Source organism: Lycium barbarum, chromosome 4, assembly GCF_019175385.1.
Source record: "Lycium barbarum isolate Lr01 chromosome 4, ASM1917538v2, whole genome shotgun sequence".
In the NCBI taxonomy this organism is placed as follows: domain Eukaryota; kingdom Viridiplantae; phylum Streptophyta; class Magnoliopsida; order Solanales; family Solanaceae; genus Lycium; species Lycium barbarum.
The window spans coordinates 46,993,059-47,020,900 of NC_083340.1; the positions used below are offsets into that span (position 1 = coordinate 46,993,059).

The window sequence follows — 27,842 nt, forward strand, 5'->3', positions numbered from 1 at the left end:
CGGTTAAACCCCATGGGTTCCAGGTTTGAATCCATACACAATCAAAATTTTAAAAAAAATTTGCAAAGCAGAGTTTAAATTTCGCTATGCCCCCATCGGCATACACTTGTGAAGGAATTACCAAAGTTATGCCGGGCCCGGCATACTTATGCCTTATGGGCAGACTTGGGCATAAGTATGTCGGGTTCGGCATAACTTTGATAATTCCTTCACAAGTTTATGCCGGGTCCGGCATAAAAGTTTGCCCATTAAAAGTATGCCCCCACCAGCATAAACTTGTTAAGGAATTACCAAACTTTATGCCGGACCCGACATACTTATGCCTTATGGGCAGACTTGGCATAAGTATGCCGGGTCCGGCATAACTTTGGTAATTCTTTCACAAGTTTATGTCGGTGGGGGCATACTTTTAATGGGCAAACTTTTATAGTATGCCACATAAGGCGGAATTTTTCCTTTAAGGTATAATTAAAAGTTTGCCTTATAAGGCAAAGTCTATATCTTAAGAAAAAGTTCTGCCTTATGGGACATACTTTTGGTTATGCCTTAATTAAAAGTCTGCCCCATAAGGCATAGTTCCTCAAGGAAAAGTTTTGCCCCATAAGACATATAACTAAACTATGCTTTGAGGAAAAGTTATGCCCCCTCCGGCATAACTTTAGTTTTTCCTTAAGGACTTTATGCCGGATCCGGCATACACTCCCCCCAGTCCTGCCTTGCGAAATTATTTTTTTATTTTATGCCTGAGCGGGGGTTCGAGTCCAGAACCTCAGGTATCCAAGCGAAGGACAAAATTTAAAGACCACCCAAAAGAAGGGCAATCCGTGCAAAAAAATGGATCAATTCAGTTAGTTTTTCGCCAATTTAGTTATTAACGTTTTATTAGTTTTTTTTTTGGCTTATTAGGTAAAGTATATGATAAAATACGTACACGAACTGAATATAGTATGGAGTTACGCACGGCACTTAATATATATAGTAAAAAATTATAATTACACAAAGGGCACAAACCTTAGCTTTGGTAACATTGTGATGGTTGATATGAACCAACATACTACAAATTTGTACACAAAAATCTGTGATAGTGGTTACTTTTAGGTCTTGAGCGGTTCAAGGAAGCCCATTAACCGGTTGACACCGGACCAGACCGGCAATTGGTTAGAAAATTTAACCGGAACCGGAACCGGAACCGGACACCGGTTAACCGGTTCCAAAATTGGAAACCGGAACCGGCCACCGGTTAACCGATTCCAAAATTGGAAATCGGAACCGGCCGATTTTAAACGTAAAAAAAAAAAAATCTTTTTTTTTTGTTTTTTGTATAGTATATGTATATTATAGTATTTCTTAGTATATTATAGGTATATTTATATATGTTATATAAGTTTATAACTAAAGTTTATATATTTACTAACTAACAAAATACACACACACACACACACACACACACATATATATATATATATATATATATATATATATATATATATATATATATATATATATATATAAAGTTATATGCTATGTTTAAGTTATATGTATTATACCTTAAGTTATTTTCCAAGTATATAACTTTCTATTTTTTAATTTAAGTAGATATATATTATAAGTATATTTTTAGTATATTTTAGGTATGTTCCTAACTTAATATAAGTAAAATATGAACACAAGTAAATAGAAGAAAGCTCAATGAGCCATATATTTTATTTATTCATGGATAACATTTATTTGCAAGTTGTAGTTTTTTTTTTTTTTTAACTTGCAAATAATACATGAGTTGCAAAGAAGTAGTACAAGAATAAAATCAAAAAGTGTCAATCATTTGGCTAATATCCGCAACATTATATTCGGTCATTGAGATATCCACTTGCTATCAAATCTTCAATCTCTTCCTCTTCGCTTTCCACCGCTTCTAAGTTTTGGTTGCGTCGCTCCGATCTAATCCAATCGCGAATGCAAACTAGTACTTGCAAGCTAAATCCAGATAATGAGTGTCTATGGTCTCCCATTTGTTGTCTTTCTTGGCTAAATGCACTTTCCGAAGCCACGGTTGATATTTAAACCGTAAGGATATCTCGAGCCATTCTTGAAAGTACCGGATGACTCGTCTTGTATTTCTTCCATCATGCCAAGACATTCAAATCATCTCGTTGGTTGATATCCACATTTGGCTGCATCAAATAAAGGTGATATTTATCAAAGTTTGCATTATGAGAAGAAGTTGGATGTGAATGTAAAACTTTTAAATTCGACAAACCGACAAGCCCTTTTTGCTACTTTGAGAAGTAGTAGGGCGTAGAGCAATGAGTGTAACACTTTCTTCCAAAATAGAATAATGACTAAAAACCTTTCTAAACTCGGCATCAATCGCGAGCTCGGCGTCATGTAAATATGGTTCAACTCCCTCGTCAATTTCTAAATAGTTATAAATTTGACCAACCAATGTTCTAGTATAAGACATTTTAAAACAAGGATTTAAAAGAGAACCCAATATAAATAAAGTTGGGATGGGAAAAAAAATACTTCTTAAATTTTGTTGTCATAGAAAAAATAGCCGCTTGATAACCGGATTTATCTTTATACTCATATAAAACTCTAGCTATTTCCGCTAAGTAGGCTAAAATTTCGGTTACCGTGGGATAAAATTGTCTAGAAAAAGCAAGGGTTGCATTATAATTTTTTTGTAAAAGTTCAATACATTCCTTAACATCTTCTCAATCGGTAATATTTATCCAATCATCACTATCCGTATTAAAATGGTTGTGAACTTGTTGTATGGGAATCCTATAATCATATGCTTGTTGTAACATAATGTAAGTATAGTTCCACCTAATGTCAACTTCTACTTGAATTTTCCTAGGTCTAAGGCCATTTTGCACCCAAAAATTCTTAAAATCTCTCATTTTTTGCTTATTAGCATTACAAAAAAGAAAAGCAACCACATTTCTAACTTTTTGAGTAGAATCTTCAAAATAGTCAAGATCATCTCTAACAATCAAGTTTAAAATGTAACAACTACATCTCACATGAAAAATATTTTTTAGCGGAGGATTAATTCCCTTTTTAAAGGACCAACCGCCTTTGTATTATTAGAAGCATTATCTAAAGCAATACAAAGTGTTTCTCTATAAATGTTAAAAAATTTCATAATAGTTGACATTGAATAGGCTAAAATTTTTCCGTCACGACGATCTTTCCCTTCATCATATAAAAAAACTATAATTCTTTTTTGCATCACCCAATTATCATCAACCCAATGACATGTAATAACAAAAATATCTAACTTCTTAAGACTAAGACCCAAATCGGCGGTAAGAGAAACACTACAATTTAAAGAATTAAATACATGACGCAAATAAAATTTATATTTTTTATATAAATCTATAATATCCGCTCTACAAGTACTTCTAGGAATACCCTCAAACAATGAATTATAACAACATTGAATATAAGTAACAAACCCCAAACCCGAAGGAAAGAAAAATGGTAGAGTATCAAAAGCAACCATTTTAGCTATTTCTATACGATCTTGAAAAATGGTAGAGTATCAAAAGCAACCATTTTAGCTATTTCTATACGATCTTTTTTCTTGTCATAGCTAAAATTTCTACCGTTTCGTGGGTCTATTGTTTGTTGAATACCCCCTGATAACGTCCAAATCCACCCTATTAATTAGAATGGGCACGGTCGTATGCAAATATAATTTACCCAACTATGAGTCGGGGTCGAATCCCACAGAGAACAATATATAGGCGATTAAAAAAAGTAGGAATTTTCACCAACTACGCTAAAGCCAAACGATGGATAATGTTTTGGTTTTGTTTGAGAGAATTATAACTAATGCAAAAATGTAAACTAACCTAGAAAGCAAGTAAAATGATCAATTGCCACAAGCATGGATACAAGGGAAACTACGCTCAAGTAACGATCCAATGTACTTCATGATTTACAAATAATGGTGAGTTTATATTACTTAGCCTCAGATAATGACTCTAAATTAGCTTCTTCCGAAGACTAACTAGACTACCTAATTGAATATCCCTAAAGCAATTAGGAGCATTAAGAACACCCGAATATGGCTACAAGTGGTGTCGCCTATTCCTAGGTCGATTTCCATTAGATGAGGGTTAACGCCCCAAATTCTTGTTAATTAATCTTTCCCAATCCCGAGTTTGCCTCTTCCAAGTTTAAACCGAAATAAATGGGCAAGTCTTAGGGTTAGCTACTCCCTTAAGAATCATTCAAAATGAGATTAATTAAAGAAACAATAACTCACTTCATTAGGAATAAAATCATTCAACACATAAGCAAAACAAGAGATTCAATCCAAACTTTAATCAAGAATATTTCCATAAACGAAATTCAAGTATTGAAATGAAATACTACACACATAAATATTCAATACATAGCAAGAGTAGAAGAAATGGGTAAAGAATTTCTCATTGGTGTCTCCAAATCTTCTCTTCCAAGGTGTTGGTGATGAACCCTAGCCTCCAAGAACTTGTGTGTTGTGCCAAAGATGAAAATGTTTTCTTGCCCTAAGCCTCTCTTTATGCCCAGATTTTTCCAAGTCAAAACAATGACAAAATATGCCCCAACTTTCAGTTTTTGCAGTTCTGCCCGTTTTTTGCAGTTCTGTCCCGTTTTTGCAAAACTGTCCAGTTTGGACAGTTTTGCAAAACTGTCCCATTTGGCCTCTTTTTGACTAAATTTTCACTTGGTTTCTTCTGATCACTTCTAAATCACATAAAACCTGTAAAGTAGATGTAAATGATATTAAATACACTATTTTCTCAAGCAAATATAGCAAAAATATAAGATTAAAGGAGAGATAAGTTGGTAAAATACCAACTTATCACCCCCCACATTTGAACCCGTTTTCTCTCCCTAAACATCCCTATGTTTAGATCTCATAGGACCCGTTAGTGAACCCGTTCCACCTTCCTTACTAGTTTCTTGTCTAAAAACAAATTCTTGTTTACATATACTACATGTAGCTGTTTGTCTTTCCTTATCTTTAGTCATAAATTCCAAAATTCTAGCGGTTGGCCTACGAGTTCTTAGCGGGTTGTCTTGTGTATGTGATTGTGCAGGACCTGTATCTCCTATAGGATTTTCGGGGGCTTGTGTTTCATCATCATCATCATCATTAATTTCATTAAAACTGCCGGTATAGTGTTGTATTACCTCATGATATAAAAGTCGATTATTTCTACCAATATCAATACCTAAACTAGGTGTTTCGTTCACAAATATTTCCTCATTAAGCCCACCCCTAACAATACCACTACTACCGCCACCACATCTCACTCTCTTCGACATTATTAAATAGAATTAATTTAAATCACACGCAAATAAATTGCAACAAATTAAATTGCTAGAACTAAATTGCGTAAATTAAATAGCGGAAAATAAAGATAGAGTTGGAACGAAGGTACCAAATTGCCGGACTAATTTCCACCAAAGTGAAGGCGGCTAGAATTGCAAATCCACCAAAGCTTTGGAGCTACTTCGGATTGTTGCAAAATTACCGACTTCACCAACAATGTTTTTTTATAATTGCAAAATTAATAATTGAAGCTAGAATAAAACTTTATAATATTTAATTGAGAGAAATTTAAAGTGGCTAATTGTTGCAAAGTAGCTATAATTGAGAGAAAGAGAAGAGTGAATTGGTGTGGATTAAAATTGGAAATGGAGAGGGGTTTATATAGGGGTGGGGGATGGGTTAAAGTGTATAAAAAAAAAGTTTTTTTTTTGGGGGGGGGGGGGGGGGGTGGGAGGCCAAAATGGCCGTTTGGAGCCGTTGGCAACGACCATTTTTGCAAAATGGACCGTTGCCCAACGGTCCAGTCGACAGCTGCCTTTTTTTTTTTTTTTTTTTTGACCGGTTAACCGGAACCGGCCGATTCCGGTTAACCGGTCCCAAATTTTGAAAACCGGACCGGTAGAAAAACCCCTGTAGACCGGCGGCTGGTAAACCGGTCTGGTTGGACCGGTTACCGGTTTTAACCGGTCCGGAACCGGTCCAACCGGACCGGTTAACAGGCTTAGGTTCAAGTATCAAACAAAGATGCTCTGATCATCTGGATTTGAGACACAATGAGAACCAGTTTATCAGTTTTTGTTGATGACGTACTTGTTTCTTCAAGTTCTGAAACCTGTAGTTTGGATTACCATTATGTTCTAATTTTAGTAAAGCTCTAACCTTTGATGGAAGTGTGACAACTTCATTGAAGACAACATAAATTTTGGACTCCTCCCCCGGTTTAGCTAGGAGATTTGCAGAATATTGGCTTCTCTAAAGATGTGAGTGAATCTAAAGTTATTCCTATTAGCTTGCACCAAAGCCTGCTCAATGATTTGAGCTGCTTGCCAACTTAAATCAAGTTAAGGTATCTAAATATGCTTTTTTAAGTTGAAATGTTTAGTTGTTAGTTGAGGTCAAGTTGATATGTCTATTTATATATGCTGCCAATAAATAAAGTAATAATTTGTAATATGCTGCGAATCTCATTTCTATACATCAAGGGTCCAAACCGATCTTTCCTTCGACCAGAAAAACAACACGGCATTTTTCAAATATGCTTGATTTTAAAAGTCATCACAGATTAATCGAATTTAATTCATTTTTTTTAAAGTCAAGCAGCTCATTTCATTTCCTTAAATGAAAATCAAGATAAAAGGATTACTATATAGGCATCGCAAACATGTCATGATTTTTATAATCAGAATTTTACAAGAAGCATTCAAAAGTATGGTGTGTCGCACAATAGCATAAAAATTGTCTAAGAGTCATAAACACTTTTTGCATAATTCAAATCTTAGACATTTAGACAATCTCATCATTCTACATCAAACAATAGAGCAAACCGTGCAAGCTTGTTCTCATGTGCATAAAATCTCATTTAAAGTAAGAAGTAGCATGAAAGCTCACAAGATAACTTAAAAACCCGATATACCTTAATGTAACTCTTAAATAAGCAATCATTAGATCCAAATGTCCAAGTGACAACCAAATATCTCTAATACAATCGAACTACATAACACAATGTATATTCATTAATAACAACCATAAATTTATTAATTGAACCATTCTAGTCTTCTTCACTTAGACTCCAAGTTAATACAATTCTCAAATATTTGTTGAGGGTGAATTCTCGATTTTTCAACGTCAATTACTTCAACAATCGGTTATTGGATCCATTCAAGTTGTTAGGAATACTATACAGTTTCATTTTTATCAATATTTCACTATTCATTATTTTCCTTCCTCATATCACCATTTTCAAAACCAATTTCTAGGGTTTGTTAAAAGCCTGCACACAATTCCAAATAAACTTCATAAATACGTTACCCACACTCCAATATATCATATATATGAAGCACAAGTAAGAGGATTACCTCTTAATGGAAGAATCTTACTTTCTCACTTCTGATCGATTGTTGAGAGATCAAAAATATCTAGACAAACACATTTTTTGATGTTAGGACTAGCATCATGCAATATAGTCACTCCATAAAATCATAATTTTATCTTCTTGGGTGATTGAAGTTGATTTTTGGGGTGAATATCCTCCCAAAAATAAATGAAAAACTATCTTATTCTTGTGTGGGGCAAAAATATTGAGTTTGACATCATAGAGGTTGATACTCATGCAAATCGTGTTTAGAGATTTATTTCGCTATTAAAAGGAAATTCACTCTCTCCCAACTTTCAAATTCGCTAATCGCAATCATTTCGCTTTTACAGATGTGGAGCTTGATTTCGAGAGACGCTTTTCAGTAAAACACTTATAATGACTCTTTCAAGAAATGTCCAAATGATGAATGATTTGTGTGGTCGGAAAACTTGACTCAAAGAACTTTAATTTGATATATTATCCAAAGCATAACTCGATATACATTGGAAGTAGTGATTGTTTGAAATTAGATTTTGTACATGCTCGTTTATAATTTTAGTCCATTGTGTTGCTTGGCCCTAAGGGCTCTCCTTAAATCCTGAATCACTTTTATCACATCTGGTACACTTATTATCATGTCTAAATATGTACTAAGCTTATGTCCGCCTTTAGCACGCAATTGATTTTTTCAACCTTATTGGAGTGCTTTAACAGGTTAAACATGAAATTTTCAGAAGCGCTACTCTCATTCAAGGGCCATTTGGTTGAAGGGATTAGGTGGGTTACCCGGTATAAAATTTGAGATTAAATTATGAGTAAGGTTCACTTTTTACTTTTAGTTTATTTGTCTAAGAATTTGAAAAAGTATTTCAAAAAATGAGAAATAAAATGAATTTAAAATTGAGCAAATTTATTACAAACTAATTTAGTGATGTTTTATTAAAGGAAAAAAAACTGCTGCGGTGCAATAAAATGAAATTCAGTGACTCTATGTGAGAAACCGATTAGACTCTGCGAGAAGAGAGTTCCATTTTATTATCGTGCTTCAAAGTATTAAAAGTAATATGAAGCTTTAAATAAACTGCATTGTGAAGATTAAATCGCTTAAAATCAATTTTATTAATTAAAAATAGAAAGCAAAAATCTGTTTGTCCGTAGAAAGAAGAAAAACTCGCGGATTGAAAGTAGAAGCAGCTAGCAGGATTGAAAATTTGGGAACAGAAAATGGGCATTAAGATTTTTTCCCTTCACCTCGAATGAAACGGAGAATATACCCGAGGTAATACTAGAGAGAAATGATGTTTTAGCCCACTTACAAAATGCTTTAGTTTTATGCTTTTTTTACCAGATATTTTCATTTTTTACACGAGATATGAAAAATAACAAATAAGATATCTGAAAAGATCATTTTCTTCTATTCAAATCGTAAGAGGGCAAGAGATCTCATTTACTCAGAAATGATTACTCCCATTATTTTAAAAAGAAAAAGACAACTTCATATCACCTATAAAAAAGGATTTTAACATCATGTTGTCGCAGGGGCGGAGCCACATAGGGCCGAGGCCCTTCGGCGGAAATAAACACTGTTTATATACGGTTAAAATTATTTTTATGTATATATAGTAGATATTGAACCCCCTTTAATTTTTATATTTTGAACCCCCTTAGTGAAAATTCTGGCTCCGCCACTGTCACGTCACTTTCTCTCTTTGTTTCTCAAGATGTTTTCAAAGAATTAGACTGAAATATATGCGAGAAGCGTGAGACGGAAATTCACAGAAAGCTAAGGAGAAAAACAGGACTGAAATCTCAAATTATGCGCTACAACTAGGTAATTTTTAATGTTAAAAACAAAAAGTTGCAATCCAAAATATTTGTGACTTCCTGATTGGGGCAACGATAATCTTGTTTTCGCCTGAGGGTTTATTTTCACCGTAAAGGATTGCCGGTTTATTAAACTCAACCAATGAGGAGTGAATGCGAATGCATCCATGTTTATGGGTAATTCAGAGTTAACTCTTGCTATGGTGTTACACCTCAGATTTTCGCACGTTAAAGTCGCATCATGAGTTAGTCGACGCAAGTTCAAAAAGAAATTATCTTAAAGTTAAAAGGGATTGAGCTAATTAATATAAATGGTTACAAGAGTCTATAAATAATATTAGTAAGTGGCGGAAGATTTGGAGGGTGAATGAATCAAAGAAGCATGAGTTTAGTCAAAAGTCGGCAAGTTGGGAATATGATAACTTGTACTTTTGGGTGAGATTAGGAGTTCTTCACATGCCAAGAAAATAATAATATGAAGTTTTTAATCGTATAATGGTCCTTTGTTAAGTTTGGAAGTCAAACGAGTTATAATACAAAAGTCGACAAAGGGCGTCGCAAGTTAAGTTTGTAAATTTCATTGAAATTTGGGTCAGATGTCACAGAGCTTTTCTCTCAATCTACTTGGAGTTACGGGGTGATCCACCTATCAAATTGAAGGCCTACAAGTCTAGTTTCCAGTGCATTTTACCGTTCATCGATACGACATCGGAGTAGAGAGAAACATTTCCGTCGAGGGACGCAAACTGCCACGGGAACAATGTGCTGCTTTAAATTGCCCAAGTATATATAGGCCCCTTGCACGATTTTTCTTCCATTTTCTCACCATCCCCAACCTAGAAAACCCTCTCCAATTAATCCTCCATCAATATCAATCCAAACCAAGAGCAAATATATCAACTTTAACATGAAGAACAACATGACAACTTCGAAATTGTGATTTCTTCACTATTTCACCTTTCGGAGGAAAACCTTGCTTTGAAGTAACTTGGAGTTTGAAGTGATTTTCATGACCTAAGGTATATTTTAACTTTCTTTTCATATCTTTGAACTTATACAAGTAATTGATCATAAAAATTGGTGAAAACCCCCATAGAACAAGCTCTTCTATATTCTTATGAAACTTTCACGAACTTAGCTTATTTGTTGGGCTGTTTTATATGGTTTTGTTGTGTTGTTTATGGTGATATGGATGGGATCACATTGAAGAGGAGAAGTAGAAAGGTAGAATTTGGTAGCGTTTTACGGGAAAATTTCGTTACAAAAAGGGCCTATAAATTCATGCCCATGAGTTGCTCGATTAAATGTCTAAATGAAGATTTCTATAAGCTATGACCTTGGTTTTGATCTTGAATAGTCCGTATTATGTAGGAAATCTTTCGTAAGGCGTTCGAGGACTCGGGAAACATATATAACTCCATCGACGAGGTATGTAGGACTTTCTATTCTCTTTGTGGCATGACTAGATTTCAAATGACCTTTCATTGAAAAGTTGTTCCGCTAACTTGGATCGGTCGCGTTCCATGATAATTGAGTTGACACATACTCATCTATGACTTGTACCAAAATTATGGTCCACATCTCCTTTTGGTTATCGATTAAAAGACTTTCCGTTCAACTTGTGTCAATTATGTCCTAAAATGGTTAAGCTTACCCTTTTCTCATGAATATCTTATATTGAAGTACCTTTTACATTTTGTATCCCTCTTGTTTATCGAATGAAGAATGATATTAGTTATGGTACTCTTCACATCAAAGTTGAGTTGATAGTACTTCCTTTAATTGAGTTAATCCTTATCTTCTTGTCTATTGCTCCAAGGTGACAAACCTCTCGTTAGCACACTCTTTCCGATAAAAGTTGTGTCGATCATATTTCATAAGAGTTTGGCTAACTTTGGCTTCGTGAATAATTCATAACAAGACGTTTCCTTGTACTTTTACTTCTTCGGCCTAATGATCAAATAATGATAAACGTAGCGACAATAAGATAGTCGGAGGATAACGACGATAGGTCACCCCGACTTTTTCCATGATATTTCTTCCTAGGTCAGTCTTTCATTGCACTTATATATATGTATTTATTTTCATTACCGAGCTGCGCTATAGTCGACCGGGTAGGCACTTATATGTGCCCCTAGACATGTTTCTTTCTTTACCGAGCCGTGTTGTAGGCGGCCGAGTAGGCACGTAGCTGTGCACCTAGATGTATTTCTTTCTTTATCGAGCCGTGTTGTAGGCGCCGGGTAGGCACGTAGTTGTGTATTGCCACTGATCAGTTGGGCAGAGATGATGTTATGATGGTGAGCTCACCCCACAGAGGGATTTATTATTGTTATATGAGATGATATATGCCTCCACAGTGAGGAATGATTTTACGAGCATGCATTTACATTTATGTCATGATTATGGTCGCCCTCAGTGGCCTCGTTCAGAGTTTCAGGTTGTCTCTAGATCTCTTCCCATGGTTATCCGTATCTCTTATGCTTATGTTATGTTTACACTTACCGCCTTACATACTCGGTACATATTTCGTACTGACGCATTTTGTCCGCTGTGATCATGCCATAGGTACGGTAGACAGATTGGTGTACCTTTCTCAGTAGTATACCAGAGTTCAGCAGGGATGTTCGCACTCCATTCTCCGGAGTTGCTGGTCAGAGTCATCAAATAGGATGCATGCATGCATGTATATATATATATATATATATCGAGTATGGCTATGGCTACGTCGGGGCCACTGTCCCGACCAGTTGATGCATATTAGTGCTCTTAGAGGCTTACAGACTATCAGTCAGTGTATAGGTATTGTATTTGGCCTTGCCGGCCTTTTAACTGGTTGTCTTTCTTGGTTGTGGCCTTGTCTGCCTTAGTTATACATAAATGTGTTGTTGGGCTTTTTCTGCTTGCAGGTTATTATGATATACTTCTTACTATTGTTATTTAGCAGCCTCGTCGGCCTATGGTTCACTTTATAGAGTTTAGGTATCACAGTTGGTTCGCTCGGCCCCTTCGGGTGCCGGGTGTCGGCCACATCCCCAAGGTTGGGGTGTGACAAACTTGATATCAGAGCAGGTCTGTCCTAGGGATGTCTATAAGCCGTGTCTAGTTGAGTCTTGATTATGGATGTGTAGCGCGCCACATTTATAATCAGGATGTTACGGGGCATTTAGGATGTTGCCTTCATTTGAATCTAGATCGTGCGAATAGAGCGGAGTCATAAGTATTTGAATTACTATTTCTCATCTTGTCCTTTTTTTTTTTTCCAGTAATGGTGATCTGAAAGAAAAGTACAGTTAAGAGAAACTGAACAAGGATGCCGAAAAAAGGTATTAGTCGCTTTCCACCCTCTAATGTGAATCCAAGAGCTTCAGAGATTACCTTGTAGTGAAGTAAAGAGGTAAAGAGTTTGAACGAAGGCAATCAAGGTATGATTTTTTTTCTATGATTTTCGATGAGCTAGTATGAGTATCTAAAGTATGTCCCCGGTAATAACTTACGAGGCAACGATCAGAATTCTTAAACCCGACTGTTGAAGTTGTTTGTATTGTATTTGGGCTGCCTTGACTTGTCGAGATTTGAAAATTTGTATCTGACTGTTGATGAGATTACGTAATATTTTAAGATGTATATAGTTAATACAAGGTGTAAGTTGAAGGAATAGATGATGATGTTGTGTTATAAGCAGGTATTATATGATAGCTTGACAGGCCAATCTTACTTTTGTTGTACAGAGTGATAAGAAATATTGTTAGGTTGTGATTTGGTATTGTGGGAAGATGTTCCAAAGTAAGATCTCCTTTCCTCTTTATGTGTGTGATTCGATGATGTCATAAATCTAAGATGGGAGAAACGGATAAATGGTGTACTTGAACTGATAGTTGTATCGTGTGTGTATGTTGAGCGAGTTTTGTTATATTGAGTGGCTGGGAATGTGACGTATATGTATTCATGCGTGGGTTGATAGTGTAAAACAAATCTTAAAGGGGAGTTAGAAGGGGTTAATGCCGTAAAACTATGTCAAAGCAGGCTCACCATTCGTCGGCTAGTTGATAGACTTCTTTATGCTGAGAATAGTATTGCTTCTCTGTTGTGGATTGGAATTATAAGGAATTAACCATAGATGGAGGACATTATGGTAACAATAAGTGAAGGAAGAATGAGAGAGAATGGCCAACGACTCGATAAAAGTGAGTGAAAGAGGAGCGATGCAGAATAAAGCCAATGACTCTATGAATATAAGGTAATGCTATTACCATAACAGGAATCTATAAGTTAGAATAGTTAAATTGTTTCGGGAAAGTTTTAGGTTCGTAGGAACATCGGAAGTAAGTTTTGACGGAAGTTCCGCATCTAAGCGTAGGCCGACACAACCTGCGGCCACCAAGACAGCACCTGCGAGACACAGGCAGAGCCTGCAGAGCCACATGTGGCGTCGCAGACCTTGACAGGGAGTAAAGGTCGGTGTTTTAATTTGGGGGCTTATATGACGATCACTTAAGTTATAATTGGAGACCTGTGCTAATGCGCGTGTGAAATTTGTAGATGATGCCTTCAGTAGGAGTGGTGAGGAAAAGAAACAGGACTGGTAGGAGGAGATGTTATAACAAAAATCTTCGATTAATAGGAATACGAAGGAGACCATGACATGAAGGGATTATAAACATAGAGGAAATGGGCGACGATAGGGTGTTTGAACAAGATTCTTGGAGTAAATAAAGGATTAAGGTTAATAGAAAGATAGAAAGGGAACGGGCTAGATACGATAAATATAACGACAAGAAGCTGGACAAAAAGGATGATAACGGTAAGAATCGAAATAGCAAGGTGGCGAGCTACATAATCCTAATCGGCGGACTTGGAAGCATGATGGGATGAGGTTAGAAAATGAAATGCCTCTAGAAGAAAGGTGAGCTTTATGGAAGAAAAATCAACATTTACAAGGTATCTTGAGAAGAAATTGAAGCATGAGAGATTCTATAAAACGGATAAGACATTGATAGCTTGTAAACAGAGGGCGAATAGCAACAAAGCAATAAGAAAAAGTGTGACTAATCCAAGACAATATTTTTTTCATGAAAGCTTAAGATAAAGGAGTATTTTGATAAGAAGGAATAAAATCAAAAAATGGAAGTGAAAGTTATCGTAAAGCGAATAATAGTCACCAACGGGTACGAGAAAAAATATATCAGTATATATATATATATATATATATATATATATATATATATATATATATATATATATATATATATATATATATATATATTAATATAGGGAGTGCTCGCAGTAGGAGGTTGACTATGAAGGATAATTAACTAAGGACAAAATGTTAAAAGACATGGATGATATCTCTACACGAAAGGATAAAACAAGAATTTCTTCGATATGAGGGATGTGGTGAAGGATAGTAGTTGACACACAAGGATTTTTTTTGAAAGAATAAGACGATAGGAACAGAAGTTGTAATAAAGTGAAGTCTTTGGAAATTATTGAAAGGACGATGCCCCAATAAGGGGGGAAGCTATCAAAGGAAGTCTAATGTACTCGATAATTAGGAGATGTCAGGGAAAGTATACGTGAATGAAAAAGGGGACAATCATAAAAAAGAAGACTAATATAGAAGGAGTAACGATAATTGCAAGCAAGTTCAGGTACGAGAAAGGAAATAGAAATTTCAAACAAAGACTAAATAACTAAGACAAATAAAAGCATATTGAGAAGAGACAGTTGTATTTAAGACATAGAGCACTGGGGAAATGGAGGCCTGAACACGATGTAACCATTGTAAACAGATTCGTTATACAAGTTAAGGATGTCGGTGCAATTAAGTTCCGAAGCAAAAGATAAGTAACGTTGCAAATAATAGGATGATATGGACCAGACCAAAGGGATTAGTAAATGAAAGGAACTAGAAGTGAAAATGGATATGACAATAAGATATGAAGAGTATCGACAAGGATTGGACCATTGTCCCGTTATGTGCTGAGGCTAGAGATGAAATATGTCACTTAACTGTGCAAGGAATCCAAGAAATAAGCCCGACAAGTTGTTAGAAAATGAAACTATTACACTCAGTTTGGGTTGAAGGCTGTAAGCTATAATACGGAGTGTTATTTCGGGGTTAGGCAACGTCCATCGCGAGTTTAATTCCCTTGAGAAATCGTGAGTAGAACTAGTTCTGGTTTGTTCAAACTACGCTCATGGTTGAAAGATTTTTGCCAAATTAAATAGAAATAAAACGACTTAATCTCGTAGGATTCCAGTCCTTATCTTACCAGACTAAGGTGCAAAATTCTAGAGGCCCTTCCAAGAGGATATGTGTGCTCATACTAAACATACATGTAACATAGGTGGTTTGAGTTCATTCGTAGTAATCACCACCATTCGAGTATGTAACTCTTAATAAGAAAATGGAGTCATGATTTGGTACAATAAATAGTAATAAGGAATGAAAAAGGGTGAAGGACTAAACATCCCCGTCTCCTTTAGACATCTTAGTGATAATGACAAGTTTCTCAAACGAATTCTATTCGGGTAACCGACATAAGGATACAAGGGAAGATGTGAAAGCTAGATACCCCGACATCTGTTTCAGACCTCAGATTTATACCGACGCTCGTGTGATAAGATACCTTCTTTCCAGTTATAAATATTAAATTTTTATATACCTTGTTAGATTTTATTGTTGAGACAGATATGGCCAGTATGTTGCAGACTTCAGCAAAGGACGGTTGAGGTAAGTTATGACAGACTTATTATGATTTTTGTATAAATAGACGGTCGTGAGGGACCGAATTGATATTATTATGTTGTTGATTGGCCCTATGTGGCTTTGGACAATTGTTTGGGCTGTTTGACAGGTTTTGGATAGTCATATTTACAGAGGAAAATCTGCCAATTTTTTTTTTTTGAAATACCAAGAGTTAGAATATTCCTCAACATTCGAGGACAAATGTTCTTAAGGGGGGAAGCATGTTGTACCTCAGATTTTCGCACGTTAAAGTCGCATCATGAGTTAGTCGACGCAAGTTCAAAAAGAAACTATCTTGAAGTTAAAATGGATTGAGCTTATTAATATAAATGGTTACAAGAGTATAAATAATATTAGTAAGTGGCGGAAGATTTGGAGGGTGAATGAATTAAAGAAGCATGAGTTTCGTCAAAAGTCAGCAAGTTGAGAATATGATAACTTGTACTTTTGGGTGAGATTAGGAGTTCTTCACATGCTAAGAAAATAATAATAATATGAAGTTTTTAATCGTATAATGGTCGTTTGTTAAGTTGGGAAGTCAAACGAGTTGTAACACAAAAGTCGACAAAGGGCGTCGCAAGTTAAGTTTGTAAATTTCACTAAAATTTGGGTCAGATGTCACAGAGCTTTTCTCTCAATCTACTTGGATTTACGGGGTGATCGAAGCCGTACAAGTCTAGTTTCTAGTGCATTTTACCGTTCATCGATACGACATCGGAGTAGAGAGAAATTCACATTTCCTTCGAGGGACGCAATGCCGCGAGAACAGTGTGCTGCTTTAAATTGCCCAAGTATATATAGGCCCCTTGCACGATTTTTCTTCCATTTTCTCACCATCCCCAACCTAGAAAACCCTCAAACCCTCTCCAGTTAATCCTCCATCAATCTCAATCCAAACCAAGAGCAAATATATCAACTTTAACATGAAGAACAACATTGGCAACTTTGAAATTATGATTTCTTCACTATTTCACCTTTCGGAGGAAAACCTTGCTTTGAAGTAACTTCGCGTTTGAAGTGATTTTCATGAACTAAGGTATATTTTAACTTCCTTTTGATATCTTTGAACTTATACAAGTAATTGATCATAGGAATTGGTGAAAACCCCCATAGAACAAGCTCTTCTATATTCTTATGAAACTTTCCCGAACTTAGCTTATTTCTTGGGCTGTTTTATATGGTTTTGTTGTGTTGTTTGGAGTTATGGTGATATGGATGGGATCATATTGAAGAGGAGAAGTAGAAAGGTAGAATTTGGTAGCGTTTTACGGGAAACTTTCGCTACAAAAAGGGCCTATAAATTCATGCCCATGAGTTGCTCGATTAAATGTCTAAATGAAGATTTCTATAAGCTATGACCTTGGTTTTGATCTTGAATAGTCCGTATTATGTAGGAAATCATTCGTAAGGCGTTCGAGGACTCGGGAAACATATATAACTCCATCGACGAGGTATGTAGGGCTTTCCATTCTCTTTGTAGCATGACTAGATTTCAAATGACCTTTCATTGAAACGTTGTTCCGCCAACTTGGATCGATCGCGTTCCATGATAATTGAGCTGACACATACTCATCTATGACCTGTACCAAAATTATGGTCCACATCTCCTTTTGGCTATCGATTAAAAGACTTTCCGTTCAACTTGTGTCGATTATGTCCCAAAATGGTTAAGCTTACCCTTTTCTCATGAATAACTTATATTGAAGTACCTTTCACATTTCGTATCCCTCTTGTTTATCGAATGAAGAATGATATTAGTTATGGTACTCTTCACATCAAAGTTGAGTTGGTAGTACTTCCTTTAATTGAGTTAATCCTTATCTTCTTGTCTATAGCTCCAAGGTGACGAACCTCTCGTTAGCACACTCTTTCCGATAAAAGTTGTGTCGATCATATTTCATAAGAGTTTGGCTAACTTTGGCTTCGTGAATAATTCATAACAAGATGTTTCCTTGTACTTTTACTTCTTCGGCCTAATGATCAAATAATGATAAACGTAGTGACAATAATGATAGTCGGAGGATAATGACGATAGGTCACCCCGACTCTTTCCATGATATTTCTTCCGAGGTCAGTCTTTCATTGCACTTATATATATGTATTTATTTTCATTACCGAGCTGCGCTATAGTCGGCCGGGTAGGCACTTATATGTGCCCCTAGACATGTTTCTTTCTTTACCGAGCCGTGTTGTAGGCGGCCGAGTAGGCACGTAGCTGTGCACCTAGATGTATTTCTTTCTTTATCGAGCCGTGTTGTAGGCGCCGGGTAGGCACGTAGTTGTGCATTGCCACTGATCAGTTGGGCAGAGATGATGTTATGATGATGAGCTCACCCCACAGAGGGATTTATTATTGTTATATGAGATGATATATGCCTCCACAGTGAGGAATGATTTTACGGGCATGCATTTACATTTATGTCATGATTATGGTCGCCCTCAGTGGCCTCGTTCAGAGTTTCAGGTTGTCTCTAGATCTCTTCCCATGGTTATCCGTATCTCTTATGCTTATGTTATGTTTACACTTACCGCCTTACATACTCGGTACATATTTCGTACTGACGCATTTTGTGCGCTGTGATCATGCCCATAGGTGCGGTAGACAGATTGGTGTACCTTTCTCAGTAGGATACCAGAGTTCAGCAGAGATGTTCGCACGCCATTCTCCGAAGTTGCTGGTCAGAGTCATCAAATAGGATATATATATATATATCAAGTATGGCTATGGCTACGTCGAGGCCACTGTCCCGACCAGTTGATGCATATTAGTGCTCTTAGAGGCTTACATACTATCAGTCAGTGTGCAGGTATTGTGTTTGGCCTTGCCGGCCTTCTGGCTGGTTGTCTTTCTTGGTTGTGGCCTTGTCGGCCCTAGTTATGCATATATGTGTTGTTGGGCCTTTTCTGCTTGCAGGTTGTTATGATATACTTCCTACTATTGTTATTCAGCGGCCTCGTCGGCCTATGATTCACGTTATAGAGTTTAGATATCACAGTTGGTTCGCTCGGCCCTTTCGGGTGCCGGTGCCAGCCACATCCCCAAGGTTGGGGTGTGACATATGGCTTATTTGGATGGTTGTTACCGTATTGTATTGTGTTGTTAGCTTAAATACAATGTTTGTTTTGGTTGTAATTTTATTGTATCGTAACGACGAAAAGTTTCATTTTATGTAACGACCGATCTGGTGTTATTGTATCGTTCCTTTATTTATTTTTTCTCATTTTGTCTTTACTTATTATCTATAAAATCATATTTTATCCTTTATCCTACATTTTTATGATAGCTCTACACTGTACCCTACTTTTCTTGTAGGTCTATCCTTCAAACCAGTGAATTTTAGAATGATCTTTGTATAAATTAAGTGGGGATAAAAAGATAATTTTTTTTGCTTAGCCCCGAGACATTTTAACCAACAATAGAGTTAATTTTTTTCAAAAAAGGAGTTCTCGCAATAAATTGACACTCTAGAAATGATCAAAAGGAAAAATAGTTAACTTTTTATATTGAGGAACCAATGCAACTCAAATATAGATATTACCATCAACTCATACACAAATGTCATTCATTGATGAAAAGAAAATCATTATTATTATTATTATAAAATACTGGAGATTGAATAAGCAATATGAAAGTATTTGTAGATGTTAGTTAGATTACACACACATTTAAAGAAATTGCGAATAATCTAAGTCCAATATCCTTATTATTATAAATAAACATTTCATAATCAACAAATAAAACTCATGGAGGAAGATCTTAATTTTCTAAGAACGCCCATAATAATTCTTGAATAGATTCAATTCTAATAATCTCAAATGGCTATAATTTTCATCGGGAAAAATAAAATGCTAGATTTGAAGGATAATCCGTTTAGACAAATATACATCATTTTTCAAAAAATGAAACATTAATGAAGCATAAATATTATATTTATAGTATCATATAATATAACCAGCAATTAAACCTATTTACTTGCCTAAAATTTTAAACTAATAAATACAAAAGAAATGATGAATAAGTTTCAGTGTCATGCTATTGCCCACTAAACTTCAAAGTAACAAAAAAATAGTTTTACTTTGGCTATAAGAACAACATAGGATCATCAAAGAATGTGGTGCAACGGATGTAGTTGCTCCTCCCTTAATCAGAGGTTTCGAATTTGAACCCTGTGTATAGAAAAATCCTTAGTAGGGAGTGCTTCCCCCGAAAGGACCTTACGTTACGCGAATCCGAATACAATCAGACCACCGGGTAGAAAACCAGAAAAAGAAGATAGAAAGTTATTTACAATCTATAAAAGTCCTCCCGTTTGAATTTTTTAGTATTATCCACCTGCAAGTAATTATTTTTAGCACATGCACATCATTATTAAAGAAGTAGACGTTATTATCTCAAATTTCCAGAATTCATAAATAGAGAGCTCAATATTATTATAGAAATGTTAAAGTCTCTAGCCGCACAATAAATAAAAATTTCAAGGCTTTCGACAAAAACATAGTTTCAAAATCAAAAGTACCAAATTATAATAAAACTTTTTTTTTTTTTTTAAAAAACAACCTTTAATGATACTATCTATAAATCTCTCACATAGTTCTTGAATATAGGGGAACATCAAGAGTTTAATGAGTGAGAAACGATTATTAGAAAAATAAATCATGGTTAATTATCAATTTTATTTTTCTATTAATATTCAATTATTTTGCACAAGCTACAACAATTGACCATAATTCACAATAAGAAATCATTCAATGATTCTCTTCTTTCAAACAGTGCATCACCCAAAATTTCATTTATACACAGAAACTCTACTGCTTGAACATTAAGGAAGAAATATGAAGGGAAAAATAAAAACCAAATCGAGGAGCAATAAGAAGCAAATTACTCTTCTCAAAAAGTTACAGTTGATGCAGCAATTATCACCAAGTTGCAAAAAATAGGAAGTGAGGCTGGGAAAAAAAAATCTAAAGTCAACAAAACGTGAAAATTGTTATAAACAAAAAAGGGTAAAAAGAAATACCACAAACTAACATAAAGCCTAACAAAGATCCGAAGCACAATCGATATTGCAATTATAAACATTTGTGGTTGAGAGAGAGGAGGAGCAAGTAGACTTCTCCTGCACCAAAATACCTTTTATAAGATCCCTTATGTGCAATGAATATTTAATCGTTAAATGGAATTAGAAAGGTCATATTATGACTCATAACCATAAGACAAACAAATAAATGTTTCAGTTTTTTTTTTCCAATGCAAATAAATGGGGAAAACCCAAAAATCCGTAGGACATGAAGAGAAGATGAAAAGCATAGTCATTACTCTTACATATTTTTTCAGTTTTAAGAAATAATTATGGAGGAAAGAGACGTTTAATTTTTATAATATTTAATATAAGCTAAACAGATAGGATGGAGGAGGAAAAAATTGCAAAAAAAGGAGAAAAAGGACAAATAGGTTTCTTCGCTAGAGAGAGGTGTCACATCACCTTATCTATGCCTAGCTTTATTATATATATAGATTGTTGATGTCTAACATTATGTAACGACGGGAACAATATGATCTATCCAAACGTTGTATCCATCAAAATGCGAGACATTATGAAACAATAAGTAACAACCATCCAAACAAAGTGGTACATCAACTCATAGGTTGAATCTTGAGCAATACAAAAACTTTGAAAGGATGAAACAATCAGACCTGGTCAAGAAAAAGGCTTCGTATTTACAGTATAGATTCCAGTTGCTTCAGATCAGGGTCCAGTACTTTCTCAGTTGCTACATCTTCCTCACGAGCGAAAAAATATGAATCAGCTACAGCCTTTCCCTTGTCAAGCACATCAGCTGGGACATTTTTAAGAAGACTGAAGGAAGAACAGGAGGAAAACATAATTCAACCTTCTGGAGAATCTGATTGGCAACTAGTTGGCGAAAGCTCTAACTAGTTAACTGTATAGGGATAAGTTGAGATTTAAAGAACCACTGAGGTTGAAAGACAAATTATTTATTTTATTTGAATAGACCAGAATGGATATAGGGAATAAAACGAATAAAACGAAAAGGAGCCTGACCTGTCCAATGCATTTAGGGCAGTAACAATTTGTGCCTTCATCGAGCCAATTGAGGCCCCTGGATCCTTTCTTGATGCACGCAATAGCAATGAGTCAAGTCCTTCCAACGCACTGCACGAAAGAATAAAAACACTAATAGCATCACGTGAGAGTAAAAATACAAAGTTGCATGCAATATGATGGTCCAATTTGCATTTTGGTAACAGTGCTCCTTTTTGTTTAGCGAGGTACAAGGATATACTAAAAGGATGTTCCTCTTTGAAGTTGTTCCATCTCTCACTGGCAGTTTGTTAATATCTGCACATTCGTGGCATGATCTTTTGCAGACAACCTTGATTAAGAAAAAAGTCATGAAGCTTACAGCAAAAAATTACTGCTATTAAATAGTCACATTTCAGAACCATAGAATGGGATCAAGATCAATTACAGAGCTCTCTTTGGGAGAAAGTCCTAGTGAAATCATCAGTGTTCCAACCTACGTTGCTCGGACTCTTCAAAAATATCAACGGGTGCGTGTCGGATTCTCCAAAAGTAGTGTATTTTTTGAGAATCCAACACAGGTGTGGCATCCAAAGTGAAGAGTCCGTGCAACTTAGGTTCCAAGAACATTTTAAAATTTTCTTACATCTTCTATTCAATAGACTGATAATCCTGTGCAGCTATTGCAAATTTTAATAGAAAATCTGAACTGCAAAGCTATAATGTTACTGCATGACGTTGTATTTAAACAGCATTTTTCAGGTTGACAGTTAAATATACGACGTAGTACCTCAGACACTGATCAACATCACTGAAAGCTGATTTACCATTGCCATCATCAGCTGCATATTGTGCTATCTGCAATTGAATGAAAAGATAAGAGAGTTTTTTCAAGATTTGATCAACTTTTTGTAGTAGGAAGAAACCTTTGATATTTCTCTGTACAACAACCAATAGATGAATTAAGAAAAAAATGTCACAAACTACATAACTAAATAAAAAGAGAAAATAACTGCCTAGAATAAGTCGAACATGTGAATATCTAAATTCAGTGCAATGCCATTTTCAAACCAAGCAACGAGATATATTTAAAAATTTGGAGCTTTTTCTTTTATATGTACCTAGATTTTTTCTTTTCTTAAGTAACTAAAATTTGAGCATTTGGGATGTTCTCCCTTGATTTGATAGACAGATGATAACCTGTCAAAGAAATGCTACTTGCAATGGTCTTTTATTGCTAACTAATTCTCTAATTTGGAATTTAGCTTGGTCTTTGAGCTGGCTCAAATGATATCAAACGTTCATACTAGCACCATGCAGCAGATATGCCATAGTAGAGCACTTCTAGATCAATGAGGAAATTCTTGCTTTCTTCTCTTCAAATCTTTTCTAGTTCCTTCCAGGGGCATGTGAGCCCATGGTCCTTCCACAAAACTAGATATTTTATGTACATATTTTCTAGAACTGATCTAATATTACCTGATGGCACCCATGCAACAAAAAGGCTTAGTGGTGCACTTGGTAAAAGCTTAGTTATTTACCAAGAGGAACAAGGATCGATTCCCACTAAATGCATATTTTTTGTCCTTTCTTTAGTAGTGCACCCACGCTCTAGAAATCCTAGATTCGCCTTTGGTTCCTCCCATACTGCCTCCACCCCTAAAGCTTACGAGAGTCAACTTGACAAATACTTCATGCTTTGAAAGTAAGACTTAGATATTTACAAACTACATGAAATATCCTACGAGATCAAAAATCGTCTCAACATATTTAAAAATCACTAATGAAACTTGGTCAAAGTCTAATTGCAGTTGACTCTCAAAAAGAATATCCTAAGGGTTAATTCTTTTTTTTTTTTTTTTGTTGAATAAGTATTCTTTTCTTCTTAATTTCCTTTTTCCTTTGCTTTCTTCAATCGATATAAATAATCATATGGTGCAACTGGTACAATAATATTTTCACTCATGCTTAGGATGTACACTGTATCCAAGAGTAGAATGGAGACCAACTAAATCAGCTACATTCCTAATTTTGACAAAAGGCGTACAGAAACTGATAATTATCAACCGTTAGAAAATGATATTCATTAAGTTGAGGATGGGGTGTGGGAAAACCTTAACTTACTGCTCGAATATTGACACGAAGAGATGATGCAGGACCAGATCGCAATATATTCCGGCAATCTCCATATTTAGGTTCATCAACCTCTAAAGATTTCTCTATAAAATGCCAAAAGATCATGTAAATATCATACTGTGAAATCTCACAATAAAATTTTTAAAGCTTAACGGTACTCCAATGGTATAGCACTTGGTAAAATGTGGCAATTTGCAAGAACCTAGAATTATGGGTCTAGTGGCGTACACACGATATTCCATAAGCAGTGTCAACATTTAAAGAAGTGAAATAAATGAATAAATCAGTATAACAGTATCATATTTTAGAAAAATAAATTCAAGTACATTACTACACCTCTCCTCGACAAGTTTTCATTTTTTAAGACTTATCCATGATAAGCTTTTTTTTGAGGTAAAGGTAACTAAACTCGTGGATCGCAGCATGAATGGAAGATATTTAAGTTTTTCATGTTAGGAAACAAAAATAGTGAAAGTACAAAAGTGTCACCTAATTCCTTAATCTGCACCCCAGCCAGCAGCACAGCTGGTACATAAGCCTCCAGTGGATCAAGCTGTTTCCTAGTTATCAAATCAAAAGTTAAAATAATTAAATGACCGCAACAATTCAATTCAACCCTAAACGAAATCACAAAGTATCACAGGCTTATAAAATTAATTGAAAGCACATTGACAATGACTTCAGCAGAAGCCAATTTCACCAATCACGGTAGCTAAGTAAAGCAGGTTGGCAGATGTGAAGTTAGGCACACAGGTGATGAAAGTCAATGAAGATTGTGGAGCCATATTGAACAGAGTCTCCTTACATCACTGAGTTATACAAGCTATTTGATCTTATGTTCTGACATATCAATAGTTGTGAAAACACAAAAGCTGGCAATACTATAATTCCCTCGAGGAAAGAATGGAAACTGCTTTTTCTGACCGGGGGACGGAATTTAGCCTTAAATACAAGTTTCATCCCTGGAAATAGACAACAGTGCTTCGAACCCAAAACTTTGCGCATTTTGAATAGTTAACACCACTTGGGGAAATTAGTGTTGCCAGTTTTTTTTTTTTTTGAAACTGGTAACTGCATTAGTGTTGCCAGCTTCATAACGCAGATTGCCCAAGATTTGAAAATTTGACTTGAGAATGAGAGGGGCATGGAAGAAAGAAAATGATATAACTCCATTCAAATTGCCGGGCTAAATGAAACCATGCAAACCTTTCCTGAACTAAACAAAATCACTATCAATGCTTCGCCTCCTTCATTATCATACTAGAAAAAGTTCCTTCTTTTTTTCATTTCACTAAATTTTTCTAAGTGCAAACTACTGATTCAAAAAAAAAAAAAAAAAAGATCTAAGTGCAAACTCAAGTTATTATATATATCATCAAGCTTATTGTTATTAAAAGAGAAACATATAATTAAGGTAGATTAATGGAGGCTGGAGCTAAACATGATCAATATCTGCCCCATTCAGCTACATAGATGTGGCAATCAAGCCTAACTCTGCTTCTTGATATAGTTCAATGGTCAGAACTCACAACTTACAAGCTATAAGAACACACAATAGTATGGAGGGGATCGAAGATTTAAATGCCTCAGGTGCACCCCTTAATATATATACAGATTTTTATGATCTTTCTTTAATTTTTTCATATATATTATATACTTTGATCAGGTGTACGTGCACTTAAGTACTTATCTGCTGAATCCACTTCTGTAAATTAGCCATATTTTCATCAACTAGCATAAAAGTTCTATATGCAACCTATTCCAAATTTCCACAATTTTTGCACTCACCTTTTAACATACTTGTCAAAAGGGCTAGCTTCTACTGCATCTGCAAACCAAAAATTTCCATTATCAACTTACTTAGGTCGCTTGTAATATTTGCCATCAATCCAAAACAAATTGCAGAAGAAAAAGAAAAACACAACACACACACACACAGAGCACTGAATATAAATGACAATTTCATGCTTCCATCTACAATACCAATTTCGATCACGATCTTACTAATATAATAATCAATTGCAGCCAAACGCGGCCTTATACACGACCAGAGGATTGCAAAATGTACTCCTTCTGCCCAATTTATGTGGCAATTTTCGCTTCCTGAGAGTCAATTTGACTCATCTTTGAAGCTTCTAAATTGAATTATATTATCTCAATATTTAAAATAAAAAATTTAGACATTCAAAAACTATACCAAAATTACTACTCCCTCTGTTTCAATTTATGTGAACTTATTTTCTTATTAATCCGTGCCAAAAAGGATGACTCCTCTATAGATTTGAAAACAATTTACCTTTATGCAATGATTTATAGCCACACAAAATATGTGACTCCTTTATCACCACAAGTTTAAAATTTTTCTCTTCTTTCTTAAACTCTGTACCCAGTCAAATGAGTTCACATAAATTGAAATGGAGGGAGTATATAAGTTGCATAAATTGGGACAGAGGAAGTACATCCGTAATCCTCTGGTCATGTATAAGGCCGTGTTTGGCTGCAATAGAATTTTATATAAGTGAGATCGTGATCGAAATTGGTATTATAGATGCAAACAAAGTTAATCTAATTTGAATCTCGAAAAATGAAAAATGCCACATAAACTGAGACAATCTTGAGCAATATTTTACGATGCATGTTGAAACGTGACAACTATTTGGGACAGAGGGAGCAATTACTAAGGCGCACAGCAATGATGATGGCGCACGTTAGCATTGATTAGAATGAAGGGAATAAATCACCTTTAGGTGCGGCGAGCCATTGAAGCAGGACACCGAGGGATATTGTGACCAATCGTCTGCTTTCCCGCCTTTTCTCCGAGAATAACGCGCTAACATGCGCAGGGGTGTTGTGACATCTCGCCGCCGGCAACAAGGTTCGTCGCAGCGGAGAAGGGGAATTTAGGCTGCTAGTGCTAACATGCGCAGGGGTGTAGATGGTAATTGTCATCTCTGTCTCGCCGGAATGTGTTTGTTTGGCAACGGAGAAGAGAGCAGTGTCTTATCCGCTTCAGCATCTCGAATTTACCATTCTACCCCCTTTAAACTACACCTGTCAATTTGGTGTGGTACATGTACCCTTCTCATCAATTTGCCCCTATAGTCAATTTGGTGTGGTACCTGTACCCTTCTCATCAATTTGCCCCTATAGTTTAGTAAACCGATTAAATTTGTCATCCGTTATATTTGGGTACAATTTATCCTTAAGAAACTTATCACAAATACTCACTCTAACAAAATGTACACGTGGAGCAGTGACGTGAAAAATGATCAATTAAATGTAATAATGTGGAATTTATGCAATTTATTTTAAAATTTATTTATTAATTAAAAAGAATCTGAGTAATATTTTATTTTACCAAAAAAAAAAAAATTGAATCCCCACCAACACTCAACCACCTCTGCCCCCCTTTCCGTTTCTAATCCCGCCGGCCAAGTAGCTGAACACACAGACTAATCATCGTGGAATTTCTAATCAACGACTTCCAATGGCGTTTGAAATCCACCTACCATTATTCAGCCTCATGATCAGAAGTATATTAATCGGTTAGCTAGTGTCACTGTACAAGGAAACATGAATCATTGTAAAAAGTTTCAGTTCATTAGTTTCTACTCAAGCTTGTACCCGATACATCCACATTTCTGGGACCTAAATTTGAGAGAATTGAGAACTATGACTAAGTAG

The 27,842-nt window shown here is 35.5% G+C and overlaps 1 protein-coding gene across 4 annotated transcripts; it reads right to left on the reverse strand.

The window, feature by feature from the left end:
• Positions 1-19,992: 19,992 nt before the first annotated feature.
• Positions 19,993-27,287, reverse strand: LOC132635982 (uncharacterized). 4 transcript variants are annotated; one of them, XM_060352605.1, is made up of 8 exons: positions 26,900-27,283; positions 25,947-25,986; positions 24,648-24,718; positions 24,147-24,241; positions 22,813-22,880; positions 22,044-22,154; positions 21,674-21,836; positions 19,993-20,311 (listed from the first exon to the last, which is right to left on the reverse strand). In XM_060352605.1, the coding sequence occupies exons 1-7, from the start codon at positions 27,105-27,107 to the stop codon at positions 21,698-21,700; spliced, it is 732 nt and encodes a 243-aa protein (XP_060208588.1). In that variant the 5' UTR covers positions 27,108-27,283; the 3' UTR covers positions 19,993-20,311; positions 21,674-21,697. The 4 variants fall into 4 exon arrangements, with proteins under 4 accessions (XP_060208588.1, XP_060208587.1, XP_060208586.1 ...); XM_060352604.1 differs by lacking the exon at positions 19,993-20,311 and adding an exon at positions 20,836-20,925; XM_060352603.1 differs by lacking the exon at positions 19,993-20,311 and adding an exon at positions 20,836-21,095 and having other exon boundaries at positions 26,900-27,282.
• Between the last annotated feature and the right edge of the window lie 555 nt (positions 27,288-27,842).

Coding starts and splice junctions, on each gene's coding strand:
- LOC132635982 (XM_060352605.1), bottom strand. CDS start 27,107: ATGACAATTACCATCTACACCCCTGCGCATGTTAGCACTAGCAGCCTA. Junction 25,987..26,899: donor ATGGCTCGCCGCACCTAAAG/GTGATTTATTCC, acceptor TTTGGTTTGCAG/ATGCAGTAGAAGCTAGCCCT. Junction 22,881..24,146: donor TTCGTGTCAATATTCGAGCA/GTAAGTTAAGGT, acceptor ATTCAATTGCAG/ATAGCACAATATGCAGCTGA.